Source organism: Epinephelus lanceolatus, chromosome 18, assembly GCF_041903045.1.
Source record: "Epinephelus lanceolatus isolate andai-2023 chromosome 18, ASM4190304v1, whole genome shotgun sequence".
In the NCBI taxonomy this organism is placed as follows: Eukaryota; Metazoa; Chordata; class Actinopteri; order Perciformes; family Serranidae; genus Epinephelus; species Epinephelus lanceolatus.
In genome coordinates, this window is record NC_135751.1 from 20841488 (window position 1) to 20866702 (window position 25215).

Consider the following 25215-nt stretch of genomic DNA (forward strand, 5'->3'; position numbering starts at 1 on the left):
TTGCTGCAACAAACAAATTTCTCCTCTGGCAATCAGTAAAAGCTTATCTCAAATTTTATGTAATGTTGCAGTGTTGTGTGGTATCTGGTGAGCCTGGGGACATTTCAGAAGACGAATTAGAGCCATTTAGTGTGAGTCATACATAGCGTCGATGCTTCCAAAGCAAAAATAGCTCAGGAACGTGAGCTTGGCAGACCACACAAAAGACACACTGTGTCAGGCAATCAAGTGATTCATTTAGAAATAAAAAAAAGTAATGTGACTTCTTTGATGTCAAGTAGTTTACATGTACTTATAAACCACTGTAGTCATTTACATATGACTACAATTATGAATCTAATGAGTCAAAGAGAATCTTTTTATCGCTGCACAAATTGACAGAACAGCAATAAAGCACTGACAAGCTATAATGACTTACTTTAATATGTACATATTTTCATCTGTTATAATGGCACTAAAGCTACAGCAGTGGTGTCGGCAGGGATGCAGGTTGGCATTCCCACCACATGGCTGCACCGTTTCTTTGTGAAACAGCACATTCAGGATTTCTGAGAAAGGATTTACAGAAGCTTGCAAATCCTTGGTCAACAAACAGTATAAATGTCCACCCTGACAAGTAATGTACTTTGATATAGTAGATTAAACTCTCAGGTTTCTTAAAAAAAGTGTATAGTATAATACATCAGGCTGATAAACAAGCAGGATGAGTATACTCTACTGGCACATTTTCATTTGTTTTTTGGAAGAAATTCACTTTTTTCTGACAGAAAACCAAATTATTTCATAAATTTAATTCTTAATTAGCAAACTAATTGCTTTGTTAAAGTGGATATTTATTATGCAATAAATACAGCAACTAGACTAAGCCCAAAATGTAAGGAAATGTGTATTTGGTAGATTATTTCTTTGTAACAATGCGTCTTGGCGTAAATCTTATACCGTTGGAGAGCCTGTTTTTTCCCTTTTAAATGGTGCCACATTTGTAAGGAACATGCATTTGTGGGATGAGCAGCAGAGCTCATGCCACACTTCTCTGCCAATGCCAAACAGCTTTTTTTTGGCTGTTGCAATTGACTCTTATTTTGAGCTTCTGGTACCTCCAGGTGCTGACAATTAGGTGCCTGAAGAAATTACAGACGTGTGTATCAAATCATGAAAGTGCTTGTTTGTGTGTAAAATGAGATACAAGCAACATAATTAAAACAAATAATGGTTTATTTCACATGGGTTCATTTAGTGATTGACATCATTTTATGACTTAGTTCTTTAAAGCTACCAGGGTACGGTATTGCCCTTATAATCCAGGAAGGCTCCGTTATGCTCTTCAGTCAGGGAGGCCATCACACGAAACATCCCCTGCACACTCTCCGGAGGATCAATCTCCCCCTGGTGGTCAGAAACACACAGTTAACATGAAGGCTGGTAAAGGAGGTCGATTCCCCTCACTCTTAGTTAAGAGTCTAATGTTTCTACCAACAGACCAGTTGTAGACTCTAAATTTTTGATTGTCAACGGAGGCCCTGAGTGGCAAGTGGGGAAAAAAATCACTGAGCCATTTTCTAAGTCAAATTTCTCTCTGTTTTGTGGGAGCAGAGATACAGGCTGTCTGCCCCATTCATTACTATGAAAATCACTCAGTGATGCATGAAGCCTAAAAATGAAATCTACACAAATCTTCTGCAACATGGAGCTCACAGAGTTAGCATACTAGGGACTGTGTTCCATTCAAGTTGGAAGTCGGAGGTCAAGGCTGGGAATGATGTCACACTTGAGTTGACCGTGTTCCAGTAAGTCAGAAGAAGATGTTGTTGACAATGCCAGTTCCAAAGAGGTTAGCCAGTGTTAGCAATACCAGCTGATAACAAGGCTTTACGCTGTATTTTACACATACATACACTGGAGAAACATCTCTTCTATATGTGGAGATGTTTCTCCAGTGTATGTATTTTACACATACATACACTGGAGAAACATCTCCACATATAGAAGTTGGACAGGACTGTGTGTGTGACTGTTTTAATGAGACACAAATAAGACAGAAGTGCTAACAAACAGTATATTACTACAACTTTAATGACTGTTGATGCGCAAAGCAGACATACTGGATTTTGAGGTCAGGGTCTCTCTGACTTTCTGACTCAGAAATCTGACTTCACTTGCATTTCCAGTTGAAATTTCTGACTGGGAACATAAAAATTGCAACTGTCCAGTGCAAATGAAACGCACCATCATGTTAGCCAAGTGACTAGCTTCCAGTTTAGCCCTCTGCTAACTTAAATGCCATGGAGATGACTGCTTATTTCTCTCATGATATACAGCTGCTGGGAAACTGCTGCTGGGAAACTGCTGGGTTCTGGCATTCATGTGGATACCACTTGACATGTTCCACCCACTCAAACACCGTTGCAGACCAAGTGCCCCCCCCCTCATGGCAGCCACACTCCCCAATGGCAGTGGTCCCTCAGCAGAAAAAAAGCAGCATGTCACACTACAAAAACTGTTTAGAAATTGCCGGTGGAGCGTGACAAAAAGCTAAAGGTGTCGACCTGACTTCTAAATTTCCCAGGTCCTAATCTGCTCAAGGATTCTTGTGATGTACCGGTATCCCAGATGTACACCTAATCTAAGGTGGGGCCTCCTTGGATTGTACTTGGCTCTGACCTGTCGAGGCATGGACACAGGATCTCTGGAAGTGTCCTGCGGTTCTTGTTAATAGCACATGCCACAGATGCTCATTCAGATTGGGATCTGGGGAATTTGGAGGCCAGGTTGACACTTTGAGGTTTTTGTCACTTTCCTTGGGCCATTCCTGAGCGATGTTTGCAGTGCGGCATGGTGCTTTTTTCTGCCAGGGGGCCACTGCCATTGGGGAGTACTTGGTCTGCATTGGTGTTTGAGTGGGTGGAACAGCTGGTATCCACATGAACGCCAGAACCAAAGGTTTCCCAGCAGAACAATGCACTGGAACAAAATAATCAAAGTTATTAACTTCACCTGTCGGTGGTTTTAATGTTTTGGCTGATCGGTATCTTGTAGTATATAAAAAAACATGAACTATCAATCAGAGCTGACTTAATCCTTTATAGATTCATGTATGAAATCTGCTGACTCACATCCTTTCCACCCATGTCAGTGCGCACCCAGCCAGGGAGCAACAGAGAAAACAGGATCTCATCCTTTTGCAGCTCCTCTGCAGCACACAGTGTCAGCATGTGCAAACCTGCCTGAGAGAAGAAGAGAGAGAGGAAAAGTAATGGGCAGACAGAGCAACTAAATTATCATGCGACTGAACATCTCCACCTAACAAATATAAGATGAGACCTTTGAGTAGCAGGTCACAGTGTTAGCAGGTTGTCACTCACCTTGCTGATGCGGTAGGCGACGGCAGGGAAGGTAGTATATTGCCGTTTAACCTTTTCCATTGAAGCCAGATAGGAGGCGAGGTTTATGACGGCTGCTTTGCTGGTGGACATCCCTGACATCCCACTGGCCTTCGCTGCTGCACGAAGATGAGGCAGGAACTCCTAATGACGACCACCAAAAAGAGAGTCAACAAGAGGAAACTTTCAGTGTACACCATTAAAGTTCTGTGTTTCAGGTTATCCTCTCTCTCACTTTTATGATGTGCATAGGGCCCATGACGTTGGTGTTGAAGGAATTCTGCATGTCCTCAGTAGTGGTTTGCTCTAGAGTGCCGTTGACCAGGATGCCTGCGTTGTTAATCAGCAGGTTCAGACCACGCGTCCCCAACAGAGAGCCCACCTGCTGGGCACACTGTTTAATGCTACAAAGGTCACTGGCGTCTGACAGAGAGAGAAAGAAAGTGGAACATCAGCGGTGGTCAGTAGCAGACAGTCAGATAAATATCAGAGCTCTGCACTGTTCATAGAGTCGAGGCCTGGACATGGAAACAGGATGAGAGAGCTTGTACCCAGACGGATGATGGAGATGATGTCAGGATGCTTCTTTGCCAGTGTTTGTAAGGCCTGTTAATATACAGAGAAGACATGTTTGTAATTCAGCAAAGAATCCCACACACTGTTGATCACTTGTGCTCACTTTTTATCCAGTGGTGGAGAGTAAATAAGTATACATCTATTAACATATTGTACAGTTTGAAGATACTTGCACTTTACTAAGTATTTACATGTTTTAGGCTATGTTATACTTCTGCTCCACTACATGTTAGAGGCGAATATTGTACCCATCCTACTTTTATTTAGATCATTAATACAAAATAAGCTGTAAATAAACTAATAATAAATAAATTATATATTCTATTATGATATATGGTGTTCAGATGGGATCATTGAAAATCTTGAGGTGGCAGCAAAACCAAATATCATAACTGAATTTCAGCAGTTCAGTTACGCTGCTGAAGTATATAGGCAAGCTGAAAACTATGCCAGTTAAGGTATTGCATTAATTTAACAGAGTACATTGATTTTACTGGGAACAAGCCTTCTGAAGTCTCAGGGACACTTGTTGGTATCCATAGAGCACATTTCTGTTCACATATCTTGACATGAGAGTTCAAGGGACCCTTTGAAAATTGCTGTATTGTTCCTTTTCCAAAGTTTAGCCTACCTTTGGAGCATTATTTAGCCCCGTTACCAACAAGCTATGCCAATAAATAGGGTCACAGCCTCTTACACAGCAATGTTAGCCTGTATTTCCTTATTTTCTGAGTCAGGGATATTTATGTACATCCCCACAGCACTCAGGTAAATGATTCTGGGGTTGGCTTCATCTTCTTTAATTTATGCTGGCCAACATTAGGCCTACTATATAAACAGAAACCAGTAATCCTTTCAAGCATTGCTACTTTTAAAGGAGAACTACCTTCTTCCAGTATTGCGTTTGTCTGTGCAGGATTCTTGCTTCTTTTCAATCAATGCAACTTTTTGGATTGCGACAAGATTTTTTTTTTTTGTTGTTGAAGATGTCAGTGGGCCACAGACAAAGTAAAGACTCTTACCTCAGCCCTGGGTCCATCTGGGTCTCTGCAACAGGCAAACAGCTTTCGCACTGGATGGGGCGTCTCCACCATTTGCTTAACCATCTCTAGCCCCAGGCCTCTGTTGGCTCCTGTGATAAGCACGCTGACTGGATGAGCTGCCATTTTCCTCTGCCTCAGTTTGCACTTTCCTCTGTCTCTCTGAGCTCTTATATAAGCCTCTATGGAATGCCTACAGCTTGGCCACTCCTACTTTCTCATATGTCCATGTGTTTTTGACCGTCCATCCTCTATTCCACCTTAAAAAATTGTGCAAGCCCCTGTAATAAGTCAGGTAAGTGTGAACTTAGCGCACATACTGAGAGTATGTAGTCTTTGATGATGAGATGACATGATGAGTTATGTTAGATTGTGATGTTATGACGTAACACAGCTGAGGCAACACACTGATTATTGTGGGGAACTTGAGCCCACCCACCAACAAGGTATACTGTTATGTGGAAACAGTACAAAGGCCGAGGCTAAGGCGACCTTGCCTTTGGTTACCTTTATTGACTAAGTGCTGGCATAACACACGCTTTACTCAAAACTGACTGGGCTTTCCCTGGACAGGTGTGGACTAATCACACACCAGTGCTTTTAACACTCTTCCATTGCTGGATGCATCGACAAAGACAGCGAGGAGTACAGAGGAGAGCTTTGCCTCGTGGTGCAATAAAAATCACCTGAAGCTCAGTATCAGTAAGATCGAAGAGCTGGTGATAGAGGACCTGGAGGCCTCCCTGTCCCAGTTATCATCCAGGCAAAGACAGTGGAGAGGGCGGACTCATACAAGTACATACAAGTCCACCAATGTCCCCTCATGGAAGGGACAGAGCAGTTTGTGAAACAAAGCGCTGCAGCCAGTGATCTGTTTTTCACTATGGTTTGCTGGGGTGAGGCTGGTATGGCCAGCAGACATAACAAGCTGGTAAGGAAGGTCAGCTCTGTGGTCTGGCTGCAGAGGATGATGATCAAGAGCAAAACCATCCAGGATAACTGTAAGGGGAAATTCTGTTTGATCATGCCGAATCCTGTATAATGCAACCTTCGATTGAATCAACTCTGGCCTGACTGTCTAAACAAGAGTTGCCCACCTGAATGATATCAGAAGATCCTGATTAACCTTTTGCCTTGAGAGCAAAGGCATGAAGGGGAGGACCAAGCTTAGGTATAAAGAGACACAACAGCCTCTCAGCAGTGTTCACACTACAAAACAAACCAGCCTTATGTATCATGCTCTGAGTTAAAAGTGTGAATACTGTAAGAGATTTTTGTCTGATTCCTTGTTGTCTGAGACAAAGTTGCCATGACAATAGCCACTCTCACAGCCCAGTCACCAGAATCAAATGCTGGCATTGTACATTTCTGCAAACCACAGATATGACACATTTGTACACTTCACAAGTATGATGTAGTTCAGTTTGCATATATGAGCTGAGTTTCTCATCAGATAGACCAGTGGTTCTCAAATGGTGTGCCGTGGGATTTTGTGATAACCAAATATTATTATTGCAATATTCAGCTGGGCCTATACAAAAAGTTATTAATTCATTTTTAATTGATTGTATCAGTATGTTGTGCACATCCATTTCCTAATAAAGAGGCAAACTCTGTCTAAAATGCAATGCAATCTTATCCAATTTAAAAACCTTCACAGAGGACCTATTTGTCACTGTTGGTGCATGGGAATTATTAGAGTGTGACACTGATTGGCAGCCAGTGTGAGGGATGATAACATTTAAAAGGAGAAAACAGTGAGCTGGACAATGGATGGGAAATTACAACAAAGCACCAGCGAAGACGACCTACCACTGAAAGGAAAGGGAACAAAAAAAACTGTCAGTAGACAGTATCATGAAAGCTACCTGCCTTCTTTTTCTTTTTATTGTCTTATGTAGTGATAACACACATTATAGAAGCTACTGTGCACAAATATAAATACAGGTGTGCCTTGAGATTTCGCTTTCCTGTTGGTGTGTCTTGGGCACAAAAAGTTTAAACCACTAAGGTAGAGGAGAGGATGGTGAATGGCGTGACACATAGGCAAGATGGCTGCCTAGAAGCAGACCAGACAGCAGCAGACAATTGTTCAAGACCAACAAATGTGGGTATTCTTTAAAGACAGGTCGAGCCATTTCCAGCCATGTTTGTAGCAACCAAACTGGGTATTTTTAAGGTCCAGTGTGTAGGATTTAGGGGGAAATGGAATACAACATAAAAAGTGTGTTTTCTTTTTTGTATAATCACCTGAAAATAAGAATTATTGTGTTTTTGTTAGCTTAGAATGACCTGTTTATATCTACATAGGGAGCGGGGTCCTCGTCTTGGCAGATTACCATGTTTCTACAGTAGCCCAGAACGGCAAAACCAAACATAGGGGCTATGGGGCATTCGCATTTTTGCGTCAGCCACCATAGTTAGCAGTCCCTCTGTGAGCTTCAGAAAAACACCAATATTTTTAACGTAAAACTGCTTTATTTGGTGTTTTTGCCCATTTAAATTACTGGATATGTTTGTTTTGGAGAGGAGGCCTCTGTGAATAATTTGTCTCCTGCTGAAATCCTTGGGAACATCTGCATCTGAAGTTATCAGAAAAAAGGTGAGCATATTACCAACATGCATAACAGCACAGGAGAAACACATGGAACTGCTTTATTCAGTGGTTTACCGGTTTAAATAATCTGGTCCATTTGTTCTGGAGAGGAAGAGACCTCTGCGGATAATTCGGCTCTCGGTAAAAACCTCCTGAACAATAAACGGTGAAGGAATCCTATTCAGGAAAAGTTTCAGCTGGCTGTAATCTGTCATCTTCACTGCTAGAACACTAAGACACCCTACATCTTCAACTGTTCTTTTCAGCCAAATCATATTTTCCTGACCCTTACCAAGTGTTTTTGTGCCTATACTTAACAACACATTAACCACAGCTTTGTCACAACATGAAACTGAAAAGTGAAATGTAAAGAAACAAACATTTAACATGTGTGCTACATATGGAATGTAAAAATGTAACATATCCGTGGTTTGCAGATACGTACAATACAGACAAGTCTGCCGACTGGGTTGCCTCTCACCCCCACCATGATAACCAGATGCAAAACATGGAGACCACAGACTATGTTTTGCTCTTGTATAGTTTTGTCCTTATTTTAGTTTTCTATTTATCTGTACTCATTTTTATCCTTGTTTTGCTGCAAGAACTAAATTTCCCCTCTGGGCATCAGTAAAAGTTTATATGATGTTGCAGTGTTGTGTGCTTTATCGTGAGCCTGGGGACATTTCAGAAGAGGACTTGGAGCCATTTAGTGTAAGTCATACACAGTGTCGATACATTGAAAGCAAATAAAGCTCAGGAAAGTGACCACACAAAAGACACACTGTGTCAGACTAAGTGATTCACTTAGAAACAAAAAATAATGTGACTACTTTGATGTCAAGTAGTTCACATGTATTTATAAACCACTGCAGTCATTTACATATGACTACAATTATGAATCTCTTATGAGTGAAATTGTCCAGAGAGAGTCTGGTTATCACCACACAAATTGACAGCAGAACAGCAATAAAGCAATGACAAGGTATAATGACTTACTTTAATATGTACATATTTTCATCTGTTATAATGGCACTAAAGCTACAGCAGTGGTGTCGGCAGGGATGCAGGTTGGCATTCCCACCACATGGCTGCACCGTTTCTGTGTGAAACAGCACATTCAGGATTTCTGAGAGATGATTTACAGAGACTTGCAAATCCCTGGTAAACAAACAGTATAAATGTCCACCCTGACAAGTAATGTACTTTGATACAGTAGATTAAAACTCTCAGGTTTCTTATAACAATTGAAAATCTATTAAATAAAGTAGTTTGGGCTGATAAACAAGCAGAATGATCACACTCTCCTGGCACATTTTTCACTTGTTTTTTTCTGAAAGAAAACCAAATTATATCATAAATTTTAATTCCTAATTAGCAAACTAATTACTTGTTAAAGTGGATATTTATTATGCAATAAATACAGCAACTATTTAGTTGTAAAGCTTATAAATCGACTTCAAAACGGAGAGCTGAATCAATACCTCTCTGACACCGTCTCAAAAACGTTACACTATAAGCTTCACAAAGGCAGTATTTATTGCAGGGCTACTGGACTGGATGGCATTATGTTATTATGATATATGTTCCTGTTAATTTGTCCATCCCCCTGCATCTTTAACATGCATGTCAGAAGAAGCAAGCTGGTGACAGGACGGCTCACACTGACAACAGGCGAACAATAAACTCAGGTCGGTTCTAAGAGAACTTGCAGAACTGAAGACATTAACATACTCGAGACAGCGATGTGACTGAATGCCCTGCGCTGACAATGCATCCTGTCTGTCAGCTCAGGTCAGTTAATGAGACTGGTGCTCTTTGGATTCCTCCGCTGCTGGTGAGCGTGAAACGAATGTGTGCGTTTGACTGTGTAAGCAACAGGTAAAAAGTCTCAAAAATGGTTTTTCTGGAGAACAAAGGAAAAAAAAAGTGTGTGCACTGTAGGGTCACTTTAAAATACGTCAAACAACATTAAGTCTGACAAAACTACAACATAGAGAAGGACACAAAAAAACATCCCTTGACCTTCATTTGGCAGCGACTCCCTTTGCTGCCCTCATAAAAGTGGCAGTGTCTTGCTCTTGATCTATAAGCGCACATACACATTCATTCACACACTCGCACATACACACACACACTGCACATACATGATGCAGTACATAACATGCACATACACAGATATAAATACATACAGTTTTTCATTAAATGCACTTCTGTGTCCGCAGCTCTCCGCTTTGAAAATAGAAAGGTGCATAAATAAAACATTCCCATCGTTATAGAAAAGGTCCATGCAAGACTGGCACCTATCAGTTCGCCGAGAGAGGAGAAAGAATGAGGGCCGTGTGCCATCTGGCTGCATCGCTTTCCATCTCCCCGTTTCTTTCTTTAGAGTGTTGTTTCTCCTCTTTCTGGCAGTGTTCTGACAGTATATTTGTCTTTTGTTTTTGTCTCTCACAGGTGGGTGCTGTCCTGCGTATCGAACCTGTGGCTCTCTGAGATCCCAGCGCTGCACTTCCTGCCGCTACCCTGATTAGGTACCACAGAGAGGGGGTCTGGTCTTATCAGGTACCTACAGATGGGGCACAGGCAGGGGGGCAGGCAAATAGTCTCCTGTAATAGTTTTTTTATAACTGCATTCAATTTACAGTTCTATCAATTACATCTGTCACTGTTTACTCACACAACATCGTGCAGCTCCAGCCTGGTGTCTGGAGAAGGGTTGATGAGGATATAAGACAGTCTGTTCCCTTGGTCTGTCATCCCATCTGATGCAGGAAGAAAAGAGGTGAGTGATGCAGGAAATAAAACAGGCGCAGGATATGCAGCAGGCTGTGCAACATCCGTACACACAGAAGAGAGGCTTTGTTACTGAGTCGCAAGACAGGAAGACAAATTTAGATAAAAATAAGCACAAGCCACAACAATAAAAGAGGTGGAAGAACTATCGAGGTCCTTTTCTTGAGTAAAAGTACCAATACAGCAACGTAAAAACCACTTCATTATTTTAGGAGCCCCGTGAAATGACAGCACAGCAAGCATTATTAGCAAAGTGCACTTAAAGCATCAAGAGCACTCATGATGCAAAAAAGTCCCCTGTGAGTTATATGTGAGTTTATGACATTGTTCGATTTTTATTACTGATGTATTCATGCACATGTAGCATTTTATTGTTGTAGCTGGTGGAGATGGGAGCAAGTTTCAACTGCTGTCAGGTGTCACAAGCTGAAAGGGTTGAGTTTAATCTTTCACTGTGCATTGTATTTCATGAGCTTATCCTTTGCTTATATACTGTATGTAAGTCTTAATTTGCTTATTAACTATAGCTGTATAAAGTAGCATAAAATCCAAACACTCAACTACAAATGTAGAGGAAAGCTGCAGTTAAGTACCTCAAATTTGTACTTTGAGGGATAGTTCAGATCTCTCTAAGTGGGACTGTATGAGGTACTTATCCATAGTACACTGGATGTCAGCTGGCATGCCCCCTGTTTGGGGGCATGCCAGCTTAGATTCCACTGCCATAGAATCTAAGTAATGTACTGCAGTGGAGGGGTCAGCAACAAAACAGGTCAGTCAGGACCACTTTAGTTAAAAAACAACAACAACTTCATATCCATTTGCAATTTGATATTTGGCAGTATGGTTCTGTTCTGGGACCTCTCTGCCCTTCCATGCGCATGCGAGGAAAGCCAAGGGCAGAGAGAGTACACCTCTGTCCTTCCACGTGCATGAGAAGAAAGCCTGAGGCAGAAAGAGCAAACCTCCCTGCCCTTCCATGCGTCTACATGGAATCCTAAGGCCAGGAGAACAGCAGCAAAAAACACACAAGTGGGCTGCCTGAACTAATGCTTTGCTCAGTTTAAACCACCAAAAAAAGTCCCACATGAAAATCTATATTAGTTTAAGTGTAGGCTATATTAAAAAAAAAAAATCACTTTTGTAATGTCTGATAGGGAACTGAAGCCTTTTCAAAGCTCAATCTGTTAGCTTGTTTGTGTTGTTGTATGATTTTGATGTCTAAAGGTTCAGTTTAAATTCACAAAAGTCACACAATAGCACAAACAAAATATCTGATTGAGGCAGCAGTAGACCAGCAGCTTTGGTGTACAGTGAGCCAAAATTACTGTTTTATTCAATGGAGTCTGGTGGCTTAGATAAGAGCGTAAATGGCTAACTGAAGCTGTTAACAGCTACCCCATTGGAACAGGCCGTCTGGCGGAAAGGGTTTAATATACTCTACATATAGCATAAATTTGAGCTGTTAAAGACTAGGACTTTATTTTGGTGGCTAAACCAGGTTTTGCTGCTGCTTCATCCACAGAAGTGCGTTGCTTGGCTTCAGTGTTGGCACTCCTTCCTCCTTCTCCAAATTTAATTTGGGCTGCACAGACAGACATCTACCATGTGTAATAAACTGACGACAGAGAAGTACCCCATACAATCCCACTTCAGAAAATTCGAACTATCCCTTTAAGTTTAGTTCTTGAGTAAATGTACTCAACCACTAGTAAAGCCCAGATCAGGAGCAAAATACTTTCACACATAAAGTATACATAGACTTACTGAATCCAGTTGGAGAAAGTCCCAAATGTTTCATCCTCGTTCGTACCAGGGCGTTGAGTTCCTGCCTCTCAGAGCGCCTGAACAAGGTCAGCCTCTGCTGGTTGATCCTCTCTGCCGCACAGCCCGGGCCCCCCTTGGCCCCGCTTGAGCTCCGACCCCCCTTCCTGCTCAGCCGCCGTGCCCACTGCATGCTCTTCCTCCTGAGCAGCGGATGGTCTGAGGAGTGGGAGGAGGTGGAGATGGGCTCTGAGGAGGTGGAGTTACGGTGAACACCAGTCCGGGACAGGAGGGGCTCCCTGGGTTCTCTGGTGTCCTCGTAATCCTCGACTGTGATGGAAACCTGGGACTGTGACACACAAACATAACCACATATTCAGACACTCACACACACAAACCTTTAATTTCCTTCCTAGCACAGTAATTTTATTAACTCAGTTCTTCACCAGTCTCTGATTTCTCAGAATAAAGAGGAATTATTACTTTATCATTCTGTAAATAAATGATGAAGAAGATACGCTCTGTTGCAAATAATGAATAGTCCAGCATTCTGAACTAAAATCACCATTTTCTGCCTAGTTTTTATTTAAAAATTAATATCAGTTCCACTTTGGGAAAGATATCACTGCATTATGTCTAATATGTAGATTTCTTTCTGACTATGCAAGGTGGTTTTTGTTACTTTTCTATGTCTGTCTCACATGATGAATACACATGTCAAAACTAAGATCTGGCTGTCTTCATATCTGACATTGTCTCCATAACTGTGAATGCAATAGTTGGCAAAACACTTACAAACTGAATAAGTATTTGAACAGATCTATTTAAGTGAACCTTAAAGGCAAATGCTTCACTGTTTTGCACTGTACTGTCACAATGTTGTTGTAGTAAATAGAAGAAATAGTGACACTGTTGAAACTAAAAACAGAAGAGTGAGAGTTATTATAGTCGAGAGCTTTATAAAAAAAGGTTTATGTATAATATCTCATACAGGGAAGCCTATTTCTGCCATTATGAGGAAAAAATCGATCATGTAAGTCATTACAATGAAGAACTCTTGATATAATGACTTAGTATTGCAACATAATGAGAAACTTTCTCAAAATTAAGCATCCTATTCACAGCATCTGTAGTGCATGGTCTAAAGTGCATGGTGCAAGTGGATTAAGGATGTGTCTAATCATTTGTGCAAGTTAAATGGTCTAAAATCTGGGCACAAAATAAGGCACAAGGGGCAAAAGAGCTGTATTTAGTCCCTTAATTAATCAATAGTGTGTTTTGTGCATGACATGATTTCAACCAATTAGAGTGTCATCTCCCATTTCTGATAAAAGCCAGATGCACCTGCACCTGGCACACTGCTATTTATATGGCGGATTTGTCAAATTGGAGAGCAAGTAGTCATCTGAGGAAAGAAATGCTGTAAGAGCAGTAATGTCAATATCGTTGGACATTTAAGTAGCAAAACAGCTGCAGCGGACAGCGTCTCTGCTGCTCTGCTCTGTTCACATTTTAAAGAATGTAATTAAGATTTATGCATTAATAATGTATTATTTTAACCGACCCACAATCCATACAGGTGTCTCTGTGTGTGTGTAATGAGCAGAGTGTCCACATGCTGTGAACCTGCCTATGTAGGTGCACCTTATCTGAATAATGAGCCCTTTAAATAGCAGGAAAATATGGGGGCATTCTGACTTTAGACCAGGTTTATGTTGGCCAATCCCGCAACTGCTTTTCGCTGCCTCAAAATAGCAATCCGCAGACAGTGTTCCTGACTACACCTTATTTAAAGACTTAAACGCCCATGTGGGCACAGATGGGTGGCAGTACATTATAAATACTGTACACAACGTGGGCGCAGGCTGTGAAAATGACAGTTACATCAGTCTAAAACTAGCAATGACAGCTGTGCTGCGCTGTGTGGCACTTAATGTTGGGAAAGTTTCTAATTTTTTGCGATACTAAGTAATTATTTTGAGAAAGTTTCTCATTATTTTAAGATATTAAGTCATTATTATTAGGTATTAAGTCAAAATTTTAAGATATTAAGTCGTATTATGAAATATTAAATCAATTGTCTAAGATATAAAGTCATTATTTTAAGATATTAAGTCATTATATTGAAAAAGTTTATTATCATTTTAACGTATGAAGTCATTATATTGAAATAAATAAGTCATTATATTGAGAAAGTTTTTCACATTGACTTTCAGGCTTTTTTTTTATTTCCTGTCACACAGAAATGGACTTCCATAATCTTTGGAACTTGATTCTTGGGAAATGAAAACCTTTTCCCCTGTTTAGATTTTTAGTATTTAGGAATACCAAAACCACCAGTATTTTGTTTGTTCTTCCAACTCGTTTGTACTGTAGGGAGTAGTGGACATTATAGCCTCTAGAGGGAGCTAGCAGGTGGCTATAACTGGTGGCTTTTGGTCACTATACTAGAAACAGCAGCAGAGACCTCAGAGACTGGAAGCTTATGTGCCTCTGTCCGGTAGATGCCAATGGGAATGTCTCCAGTGGAGGAGCACAGTTTCTGGTAGAGCCTGCCGTAGGTGCGGATCCATAAATCATCCTCTGTGATTTTCATCTACAAAACAAACAACACAGTAATCAGCATCAGAGGCACGTCACAGTCCAAACAGAATCATTTCCAAGCCGTCTGTGTCCGGGTACTTACAGCACAAAGGAAACCTGAGCCAGGCATGGAGTCTAAACCCAGCAGCAGCCTGGTGATGGAGATCATGTAGTCCTTCACAAATGACTGTCAGGAGAACACGGCAGATAGGTCAACAGAAACAGATCATATCTGGCATTTGGGCCACATTGAGGAGTGGGATTTTTGTTTTTCAGTCAGAGTGAGGAGTTTGTGTTTGTGATACCTGGTAGAGGAGAGTGTCCAGCATGCTGACGCTGAACACTTTCCCTGCAGAGAAGGGCAGGCGGAACATAAACACCAGGTTGGATCCCTTCTCCCTTTCCTTCTACGGATAAAACACAAACACAGATTTTTCCCCATGTATGCTTGTCTTGGTAGACATGAGACGATGTGATAGACGTTTCTCAAATCCAGACAGTTTCTAAGCATCACCATTGGACCTGCACTCATAAAACTTGTATATTTTCTTTTCTTTCTTACTTATTTACAGAGTCAAACATCCAGTCCAGCAAGCACTGGGCCGAAGGCAACATACACTCAGAGCTACAGAAGACTTGCATGTCTTTGTAAAGCAGGATTAAACTAGAAAATCCCCCCAAAAAACACACAGAAACGTACAATGCAAGGATAAGGCAAACACAGAAAAGGCTGGAAATCCCTCCTGCTGAGGCAACCCTGCTACACATTAACATTAACAGTTATCTCATAATAATGTTAATCCTAGATTGAAATCCATTTTCATATGCGGTGTCAAGCAGTGAGTAATTTACTTATTTGTTGATAAATGTTACTGATGCCTGAGGAGGAAATCCATTAGCTGCCACACAGCGAACAACATTAACAATAAGAATTAAAAAGGCGATAATCACATACAAATGCTCCCTGAAAAGATTTACAGTGGATGTATTTCCAAAATGAGTGTGAACACTAAAGAAAAGATGGCTAATGTAAACCATTCGGTTTGTTCTTGTTGTCTCATGGGGACCTCTGAAGTCTGGGTTGAGGAAAATGAGAGAGACATAAAGAGTGGGGGCTTGAAGGTATGAAGCTTTTACCTTTTCCAGTTTGGACAGAGCCAGAGAGTAGTGGTCTTTGACTTTGAACTGCATGAAGCGCATGTTGGCTGGATGGGTGAGCTCCGTGATGATGCTAAGAGCTGGGAACAGTCTGGGAGGATGAAGCACAGACACAGAGAGAGAATAATAGATTACAAAAAAAACACTTTCAGGTAGTGTGTGAGATTGCAGAGTAAGTTTGGGCGAAGCAGACCTGAAGAGGGTCTGGACATTGACGATTGTCTTTGCGTCAGCCATGTAGTCCTCCTCTGCGATCATGGAGCTCTCCTTGTCGACCACTACCATGGTGTCGGCAAAAGTCACTCCACATCGCAGCAAACTGTCCAGACTGTGGAGAGCGGGAGAGTGAAGGACAAGTGGGGTGTGCAGGTGTGATGAGAAGGAGCAAGATCAGTGCTGAAGGGCAGTACGTATAAATCAAAGAGTAATCTGTCAAAAGCACAAGTATGAATATAGATTAGAGGGGAGGATACATGAGGAAATCAGCATGGAGCTGTGCTCTGACTTACTTGTCGATGGAGCCCACTGTGTAGAACACCATGGGGAACCAACAAATTGCCTCCAGGAAGTCTGCTTCGGGTCTAAACCGATCAAAACACAAACAGACCTTAGATTCCCACCAGCCGAGAGATTTATATGTGCCATGATGAAGAGCGAACGTCCCTACGGAGACAAGCCCCCCTCACTCGGCCTGAGAAATACAACACAGCCAAACTGCCTGCAGAGAAAGCTGAAAATAACAGCACTACACTGGAGTGACTCAGCATTTTATTGCCTTTTTATTGGATTCTACTCTCATTTGGCTGACTGCGTTTGTGTACCAGCCACAATACACGACACAGGATTGTGGGGCGCATTGTCCTGAAAGCATTCAGCATTTCACAAATCATGTTTACGGTGACCTTAAATAGCTCAGTTTCTCTCCTCAGCTGGCTATTTAAGGAGGAACCCATTTTACCATCCTGTGCAGCCTAGATTTGTTGCGTAGCTGTGCTCACAGCAACAATTTTGGGCAACACTAACCTAACCTATATATCAGTTTGAAGCTGCTTTCACAAGCATGACCTGGGCATCACATTAAATAACATCCTTACATGCTCTCCAGCAGCAGCACGATGGGGTTGAGCTCCTTCCTGGGTCGATAGTAGGCCCGTAGAGGCACAATGAAGTTGTACAGGCCGTTTCCTGCACTCTCTGCGGACACAATGATCAATTTGTTTTTGAAGCCGTAGGAGCGGGCATCCTCAAAAAGGGTGTGGTGACACGCCTAGGAGAGAAGAGGAAGAGTGGCCATGGAGGATGACAGCAACGTGACTTGTAAAGTTAAACTAGAGAGTCATTTAAATGCCTTACCTTGTCCATACGCAGGCAGCAGAAAGGCATCTTTTCTTGGAGAAGGTGACACAGTGCAGGCGAGCTGCCAATGTACGGAGAGTTCAACGGGTATCCCTTCACCCACCTGTAGCACAAGCCCACAGTTACCTCAGAACAAGTTCACACTTACACCCACCAACAGCATTGTCATGACTTACTCGCAGTGTCGACCCCACCAGTGGGCACTCTCGTCTTTGTCACTGTCCTCCTTGCCCTCTTCTCCTCCCTCATCCTCGGACTGGTCTCCGAGCAGGTCGAAGGTGGGGTTGTTGACACCGTCCACCAGCTCCAGGACGGGGGCGATGCTGTGCCGCCTCTCCTCGCCTGACTCTCCCATGGCAGGCAAAGCCAGAGTGTTAGCGCCACTCATCTCTGTCCTGGAGCTGCTCCTGCTTCCTCGTCCGCTGCCCAGCACGGTGTTCCCTGGGTCCTGGCCTTCTGGGCTGCTGTCACTGGAGTCCTGCAGGTCGATGGCCACTGTGCCTGCAACATACACATAGTGCAGTATTACCTCCTGAGATCACTGTCAACAATAATAAAGCCCCAATATCCTCAAATGAGACGATAGGTCCCAATGTCTTTAAACAAGCTGATGATAAATTCCCAAAGTCTTCAGACGAGTACTCTCTAATAAACAGCATCTTAGTTTCTTACCATTGCTGAAATAGGTCAAATTGCATATCAAAGGCATACCAAACTACAAATGTTATTAATCATAAATCAGCCATTACATTTGCTGCAGACTGGCTTGGCAGAGATGGCTGCCATCTTGCTTTTACATGGATTAGTGTACTGTGCTCTTCATACCACTAGATGGCACAAAAAAAGTGTCCACAAACAAGGACAGCAGGTCTAAGTTGAGCAGAATGAGGTAGAAGGTCCAGTAAATCTAGAATTCAAGGTTCTAATATGAGGACACAGGGTCTCAGGAGGATAATCCAAATCTCATGTATTAAGTCGTATTCTCAGTACTTCCCAAACACATGCTTTTTTTCCTCAAACGTTACAATATACAACCCTTCCATCTACCAGTATGCCTGGGCACCATATGCGCATGACCTCGACTTGGGCAGAGTTTAGACAGATGTGCCATATACATACGCCTACACCAACATTTACACTTAAACACATGTATACCTGTAAGCATGCACACATATACACATGGCTGCAAATATAAACACTCCGATACACACAACAGGTCTATCAACTGTCAGGAAAAGCCAATCTGTAAAAGTAAGTTTTCAGAAGAGATTTAAAGACATGAACAGAGTCAGCTGATCTGATGCTCATTGGGAGCTGTTCCAAAGCCAAGGAGCAAGAACTGAGAAGGCTCGATCACCCTTTGTCTTTAACCTGGACTCTGAAACAGTGAGAAGACCCAGACTGTTTGGCCAGTGCAGTGTGAGAAGCTCAGTTATATGCCCCAGTGCCAGATCATTGACAGCCTTGAATGTAACAAAAATAACTTTAAAATGGATTCTAAAAGAGACAGGAAGCCAAAATAGGTGTGATGTGTGAAGATTGTTTCATCTTGGTCAAAAGTCTAGCTGCTGAATTTTGAACGATTTGGAGGTTGTGTACAGCTTGATTGCTTAGGCAGGGGAAGAAGGCATTACATTAATCAAGGAGGGAGGATATAAGAGCAAGTTATGACTTTCTCTGTGGTATTGAAGGACAGATTACATGTGTCCAGGAGATACTGAACACATGACTGCAAGAATGAGACTTGGATTATACTGCAGGAGTTGTGTAAGAGTTTGTAACAGGACAAATTTCTACACAAATTCAACATAACATGCAGTAATTGATCCACAAATCATTTTGCAGGTGAGTTTTCCTTTAAGTTCAGTGCTTGAGTAACTACATTATTTTCCACCACTGATGATGTGTTCACAGACCCCTGATAACACATACTGTAGTTAGAGCACTATAAGGCAGTAAGCTGTGCAGTTTCATTGTTGTCCACCAGGTGGTGTGTTTGTAAAAACCACAGTGTCTGACATTTCAGTTCATTTGGCAGTTGCTCTTATCAAGTGTGACTTATGATCAGATACATGTTACATCGTCGGGAAGGCTATGCATATTTTTAAATCACCCAGATAAATTTCAAATGTGAGAACTGCATAAATCTGACAGCTGTTACTGCGCTGCTGTCTAAGACAGTTTAATGACAGCTTTGCATGTTTGACCAACACAGAAACTGCAAACAGAAGGTCAGTGTGTAAATGTTACACAGTCTTTGTGCTGTGCCCATCTGACTGACCCATGCTGGCGATGATACTGTGGACTGGCAGGCGGGTGAGTCCATGGTAGATTGTCTGGTGCACTCCCCTGGTATTTCCTCCTGTGCTGCCCCACGATGGTTCTCTGTGGCCCCTGACAAATGCTGAGTTCTCCTCTTTGGAGATATTGATGTAGAAGCATGTGTCAGAGGCCCCCATGATGTGGCAGGGACCAGGGTTCAGCAGGATGTTGGTGGTGTCCAACCGGCGTACTCCGATCAAACACACTCCATACCTGCAGCCGCAGAGACAAGGTCAGGTGTGTGTCGTCCAGGTTGGTGTGTGTTCTCATGTCTTGGCTTTTTCACATGATGACTTACTTTTTGTGAGCATGAAAGGAGGCAAAGGTGAAACTCTTGCCCTGGTATTCTCCGAAGAATTTACTTTCCTCCAGGCGGATGTGATGCACCTCATTGGCTGAGCAGCGCCTGTAGGTTCGGTGCCATTGGTCTGCAGAACATGCACCACCCTCCCTGTGACAGAAAGAGGATTGATTGGCCACATGGGGAAAGATTGACCTTTAAGACACGTAACACAAAGCATCCAACTCAGCCACACCAGAAGATTTTCTTCTCAAGGTTGCAGAGGTAACATCTTACATCTCTTTCAAGGAGCCACTGATCAATACTTCAATCAGCACATGGACGTACACAAGGACACTTAGCTTGTCTTAACAATAGGTCCCAGATGTACGCATTCATGCAGTTAAGTGGACAACATTTTTCTCTTGGGGATATGGCTTTGGACGCGGAGGCTAAAGAGGTGATGAAGCAAGGGTGTGGGGGCAGTGTGAATGTGGGTGGCCTGCGACAAAGGCTGCATTATATAAACAAGTGTTATAGTGAATTTGCAGTTTACAGGAACTAAGTGTACGGCAGGAGAGGAGGAGGACAAATCTTGTGACATCGTCACAGCCAATAAACCAAATGGCAACAAGTCCAGATATAGATGCATACTTGTGAATCATGCTCAAACACAAGCTATAGAGTATTTTAATTACTATTCCTTTAACATATAGGTACATGTGTTTTAACATATCATCAAAGAGTTGGTCATTTTTTGTTTAGGTCCAAAAAATCTACATAATATTCTCATATGCATTTTCATAGAGCCATACAGTTACAGCATAAAATAATATCCAGGTCTATATTTACACACACACACACACACAGTGGCTGCAGTATTTACATTGTTCTGAAATGCATTAAACAATGAAGAGAAATTAATATTAACCGAGCCATGAGGTGCGGTTTTTTCGTCATTATGTAGTTGTTTGTTTATGTCTTACATAGCTGTGACTTATGGCCTTGTTGCTTGCTCGGCAGCGCGTCTGTCCGTAATAAACAAAAATCATGTTACATCCTGGACGTGACCGCAAAGTACAAAACTGTATGCCTCGAGATATTTTTTATGTCTTGAGTTATTCTTTCGTATCATGTTAGGTTTTTCCACAAGGTAGGCTATATGAAGATGTCCAGCCACTGTAACATTGGTATTGCTTAGGGTTAGTTTGTTAATGTCAGACCACAGACATACATATACATACATTATGATCAATGTGTAGTAGAAAATAAAGTTTTGTCTTCAGTTAATTGTAATCTTGATATTTATACATCCCCATATGATATAATTTAATGTGGAAATAACACTAGACAACTTTTCAACTAGCGAGCTAATGCTGTCTGCTTATTAACTCTTTGATCATAACAAAATATAGTAACTTTCACAAGTACTCATTTTAGAAAGGACACAAAAAAATGTTTTCCTTGTTTATGCTATTAAAAAGATGATGGATCATAGATGTTTGTTTCTGTCTGTCAGCTATCAGCCATAGTTAGCACACTAGCTACATTAGCTACATCGCTAATGTTAGCGAGTCTTTCATTTTCCCTGCCTGGATGCAGATGGGAATCAGTCTAAACACACATTATAGGCTATACGTTAACATACAAAGAACACTTTTTCTTGCAGTGGCCTTTCTAAACTGACCAGTTGTAAAAGTTAATACACCTTGTTATGATAAAGGTATTAATGGGTAAACAGTGTTAGCTAGCTAGCATGCCAGCAAGTTGCTAAGTTGTACTTTGTCCACAACTATTAATGGCAGCAGTATTACAACTATTAATCAAGGACAATAATCCAAATCCATGCTTGACAAGTGTAAGTTTTTACAATTTTTATACTCATGAATTATCTTTTGCTATGTAAATAATTAATTTCATATAAGCCGAACACACACTCCTCTACTGAGCATTGAGTAGCAGTGATTAGCTTAAATATTCGCATTTTAATTATCTGGAGACAATGGTTTTTTTTAGTAGATGTAGAATATAAAAACGACTCATTGCAATTGTTTGAGAAACGTTACAGTACTTTTTACGTTTTGCGTTTTATTTGGCGCTCACACCGACACCACTACTGTCCCTTTATGGCACCAGTTCGGCTACACCCACAAAAAACATCTCTGTGTACAGACACAAAAAGGATCTATTTGATACCTTTCTTTCTATTTCATTTAATACCCATTATGTCATCGGAAATATTCAGTTGCTTAAAATGCCACTAAATGCCGCCGGCATGTAGTAAAACCATACTGACAAATGTTTTGGTGGCATCTCACTAAGCCGAACTGCCAGCTCTGTCAAACATACCATACACAGCTTTAACCTACCACAGACTGTTTGGGATGAAGTAGTAGTGGGCTAATCACACGTCACATTAAATCGAAAAACGCTTCATGTGATTGACAGCAAGCAAAACCATGTAAATAGTCGTTTTTTATCTGGGTACAAAGGGACTGAATGCAGGTATGGTTTGCCTGGAGAAGTTTCGATACTACTTGGGTTATTTTGGTCGATACCTTGAAGGTAGTGAGTATTGATACCCAGCCCTACAAATTCTAGCTTTGAGATGACAGTCACATAAATACGAAGACGCAACCCAATGAAAACAAAGCAGTAAACCCAAACATACTTATACTAGTACCAATTTAATGCCTGGTATTTTTCTGCTACCATGCCATGATGATAGAAAGGAATGACTATGTTTAAGACCTAGTGTATCGAACAATTTGCCCAAACATTCTGGTGCTTTTTATAGTCACACTTCTGTATTTTAAGTAACAGACTAAAACTCAAAAAATCCCCAAATATCTTCTAAATAAGAGACTTTCCCTCCTTGAACAAAATCTCCTGACAAAATCCCACTGTGCACTGTGCACTGTGCACTGTGGAAGTACACAGAAGATTTGGGTAAATAGTGAGCACAAATGTAGCACAGTATTCCTGAGTGTGAATACAGATTAGAGGAAGCCTACCTGTTGAGGGCTTGAAAGGCTCCTACACGTTGCTTGAAGGCCTCTTGGGGTGCCGTTCTGAGTAAAACAAAGTTGAGTGACAGTGAGGACACTAGAAGCAGCTCTCTTGTTTTCACTACTGTATATCTGACTGTCAAGAATGTACTGTGAACAATCAACTCCACAGAGGGACAGGGAGAAAGAAGGGAAGTGAACTCACTGTCCTCTCGAGGAGTGGATCAATAGAGTGATGAGTGTCGAGGTACCAGGGCACACACAGTTTAAAGCCAGCATGGCGTACTTAAACTCTTCTTCACACACTACATGATCTGCAGACACAGGAAACAAGAAGGGCAAAGTGACCGAGGTTGGCAAAACACACACACACGGACATTCTGCTCCATAACAGTCTGAACTCTGAGCACTGCACTGCGGGAAATGACTCTCCTGGTGTTTTACAGCGTGTTTGTGTGTGTGAGTGACAGAGAAAGTTGGTTTTATCCAGGTGTAACATAAAAGGGTCACAAATAATCTCACCTAAAGGAGATGCATACCACAATCAGCATATGATTCAGAGTCTTATTCAGACTGTCTGCACACAGCTCTCAACATGGAGGTGGCTGAGCTGGTGCCAAGCAGCTAATGGTGCTAACAGTGCTAACAACAACAGTGCTGACAGAGCTAACAGTGTAAACCTGGGGGAGAACCTGAGGATGGGCCCTACTGTATAATTAATATATAATTAATATATAATAATTGCTGTATAAGCGAGGTGCAGTGCGGCGGTGTCGAGCTAGCCAGTGGGATACACACACAGGGATTCACATGGACTAACATGCACGCCAGGCCGGCTCGTCTACCGTAACAAAGAACAGAGAAGCTCGGATTACAACAAACACAGAGGGAGCATGACTTCTTTCACGGCTCAGGACACCATTACTCCACCATATCCTTACAAATAGTTATTTGCTGCTGTATTAATGCTCTGAACATCTTACAAAGCTCCTATGGATAAGACTACTACTAATAATAATAATCTTTATCTATAAAGCACTGAGTTATGAAGTGCTTTACATGTCAAAATTAAAATAAACAAGACATGAAGACAAGAACTTTTAAGAGAACTAATAAAAAACACTTTGGTGTATAAAAAACAAGGAAATAAAACACAATTTAAATGAACTAAAAACTCAAGAAAATCAGGCAAGGCTCTCCAATAAAAGCATGTTTTAAGAGGGGATTTAAAAGAGATCAACTCGGCCAACCTTCCTCGGGCAGATTGTTCTCGAGCGTCAGGGACCTGACAGCAAACACTCTCGAACCCATGTTAATGCTAAACACGGGGAAGCAGTATTCGGTTTTAATGCACCACATATCTACGACAAACTCCCAGAAAACTGCCGGTCCACTGCAACTGTCAGTTCTTTTATATCAAGGCTGAAGACTTTTCTGCTGGCTGCTGCCTTTTGTTAAATCAAATATTTATTCCTTTTTTACACTGTACTGTACCTTTTATTCTTATATTTCATACCCGTCTTAATATATTTTAGCTTGTTGGTATTTTCTATTCTCTAGCTCTTTAATGGCATTTTTAGTTGCACTTTAATGTCTTTTATAATGTGTTTCTTAGCACCTTGTCTCAGTGCTTTTGATGTTTTATGTAGAGCACTTGGAAATGCCCTTTTGCTGAAATGTGCTTTATAAATAAACTTGCCTTGGTTTGCCTTGCCTTGCATAGTGAAATTTATCCATGCAGATTGCAGTTCTATGTGCTGAGGTTTAATTTAATTTGTAGCGCTAAAAGAAAAGCTAATGTATTCATTTTGTGTTAATGATTTGGTCAATAAAATTGGAAACTTTGACAAATTCCCATCATGTTTCCAGTGCCCAAGACGACGTCCCCAAAAAGCTTGTTTTGTTCAACCAACAATTCAGTATGATATATTGAATTTCTACTGATGTATAACAGGTGAAAGAAGCTAATTTCAATCACGTCTGTAACATTTGGCAGCTTTTGGCTTGCAGACAGGTTGGGAGCTCCTAAAACTGGCATCATAATTTCGCTTCCTAATGACGAAATATTCCCAAAAAAACACAATAAATCATTTCACTTATTAGAGTGTGTTAATATGCCTGTGGCTTACCGCCAAAAGACACAAGTACACAAAGATAATCAAATGTGTTTATTCTAGGATCCCCATTAGAAGCACATGAAAGTGCCTCTCCCCTTCTGGGGTCATTTTACACTGAAAAATATGTCACTTGATGTTTGTCTAACACAAATAAGGCAAACAGACAGCCGTGTCAAAAATCCTCCATCATCCTCTTGCACCAGCTTCTTGTGTTACTCCCATGGGTTCACTCATAAGTC

At 41.5% G+C, this 25215-nt stretch overlaps 2 protein-coding genes and 1 long non-coding RNA gene across 4 annotated transcripts in view; 1 reads left to right on the forward strand and 2 right to left on the reverse strand.

Annotated features, from left to right (window-relative positions):
* Positions 1-1197: 1197 nt before the first annotated feature.
* On the reverse strand, positions 1198-5252 carry LOC117268817 (C-signal-like). Its single transcript, XM_033645515.2, has 6 exons — positions 4979-5252; positions 3932-3986; positions 3616-3803; positions 3363-3524; positions 3114-3224; positions 1198-1386 (listed from the first exon to the last, which is right to left on the reverse strand). Exons 1-6 carry the CDS (start codon positions 5120-5122, stop codon positions 1273-1275), a joined length of 774 nt encoding a protein of 257 aa, XP_033501406.1. The 5' UTR covers positions 5123-5252; the 3' UTR covers positions 1198-1272.
* A 2202-nt stretch (positions 5253-7454) lies between these two features.
* Positions 7455-25215, reverse strand: part of kcnt2b (potassium sodium-activated channel subfamily T member 2b) — a 58752-nt gene continuing 40991 nt past the window's right edge. Inside the window, exons 15-30 of one of the 2 annotated variants that reach the window (XM_078161287.1) lie at positions 23065-23173; positions 22866-22922; positions 19870-20022; positions 19531-19784; positions 17426-17750; positions 17247-17352; positions 16988-17160; positions 16403-16474; positions 16087-16221; positions 15873-15984; positions 15041-15139; positions 14839-14922; positions 14620-14748; positions 12156-12501; positions 10273-10357; positions 7455-10161 (exon numbers count right to left, since the gene is read on the reverse strand). In XM_078161287.1, the coding sequence (XP_078017413.1) occupies positions 10044-10161; positions 10273-10357; positions 12156-12501; positions 14620-14748; positions 14839-14922; positions 15041-15139; positions 15873-15984; positions 16087-16221; positions 16403-16474; positions 16988-17160; positions 17247-17352; positions 17426-17750; positions 19531-19784; positions 19870-20022; positions 22866-22922; positions 23065-23173 (2357 nt within the window). In that variant the 3' untranslated portion in view covers positions 7455-10043. Of the gene's footprint in view, positions 10162-10272; positions 10358-12155; positions 12502-14619; positions 14749-14838; positions 14923-15040; positions 15143-15872; positions 15985-16086; positions 16222-16402; positions 16475-16987; positions 17161-17246; positions 17353-17425; positions 17751-19530; positions 19785-19869; positions 20023-22865; positions 22923-23064; positions 23174-25215 lie in introns of both variants that reach the window. The other variant, XM_033645804.2, reaches the window with a different exon arrangement.
* LOC144458597 (uncharacterized) lies at positions 10257-12879 on the forward strand. Its single transcript, XR_013487985.1, has 2 exons — positions 10257-10377; positions 12205-12879. It is a non-coding gene; the product is annotated as an uncharacterized LOC144458597 (long non-coding RNA).

Coding starts and splice junctions, on each gene's coding strand:
- LOC117268817 (XM_033645515.2), bottom strand. CDS start 5,122: ATGGCAGCTCATCCAGTCAGCGTGCTTATCACAGGAGCCAACAGAGGC. Junction 3,525..3,615: donor GCCCTATGCACATCATAAAA/GTGAGAGAGAGG, acceptor GGTCGTCATTAG/GAGTTCCTGCCTCATCTTCG. Junction 1,387..3,113: donor CTGACATGGGTGGAAAGGAT/GTGAGTCAGCAG, acceptor TCTGACCACCAG/GGGGAGATTGATCCTCCGGA.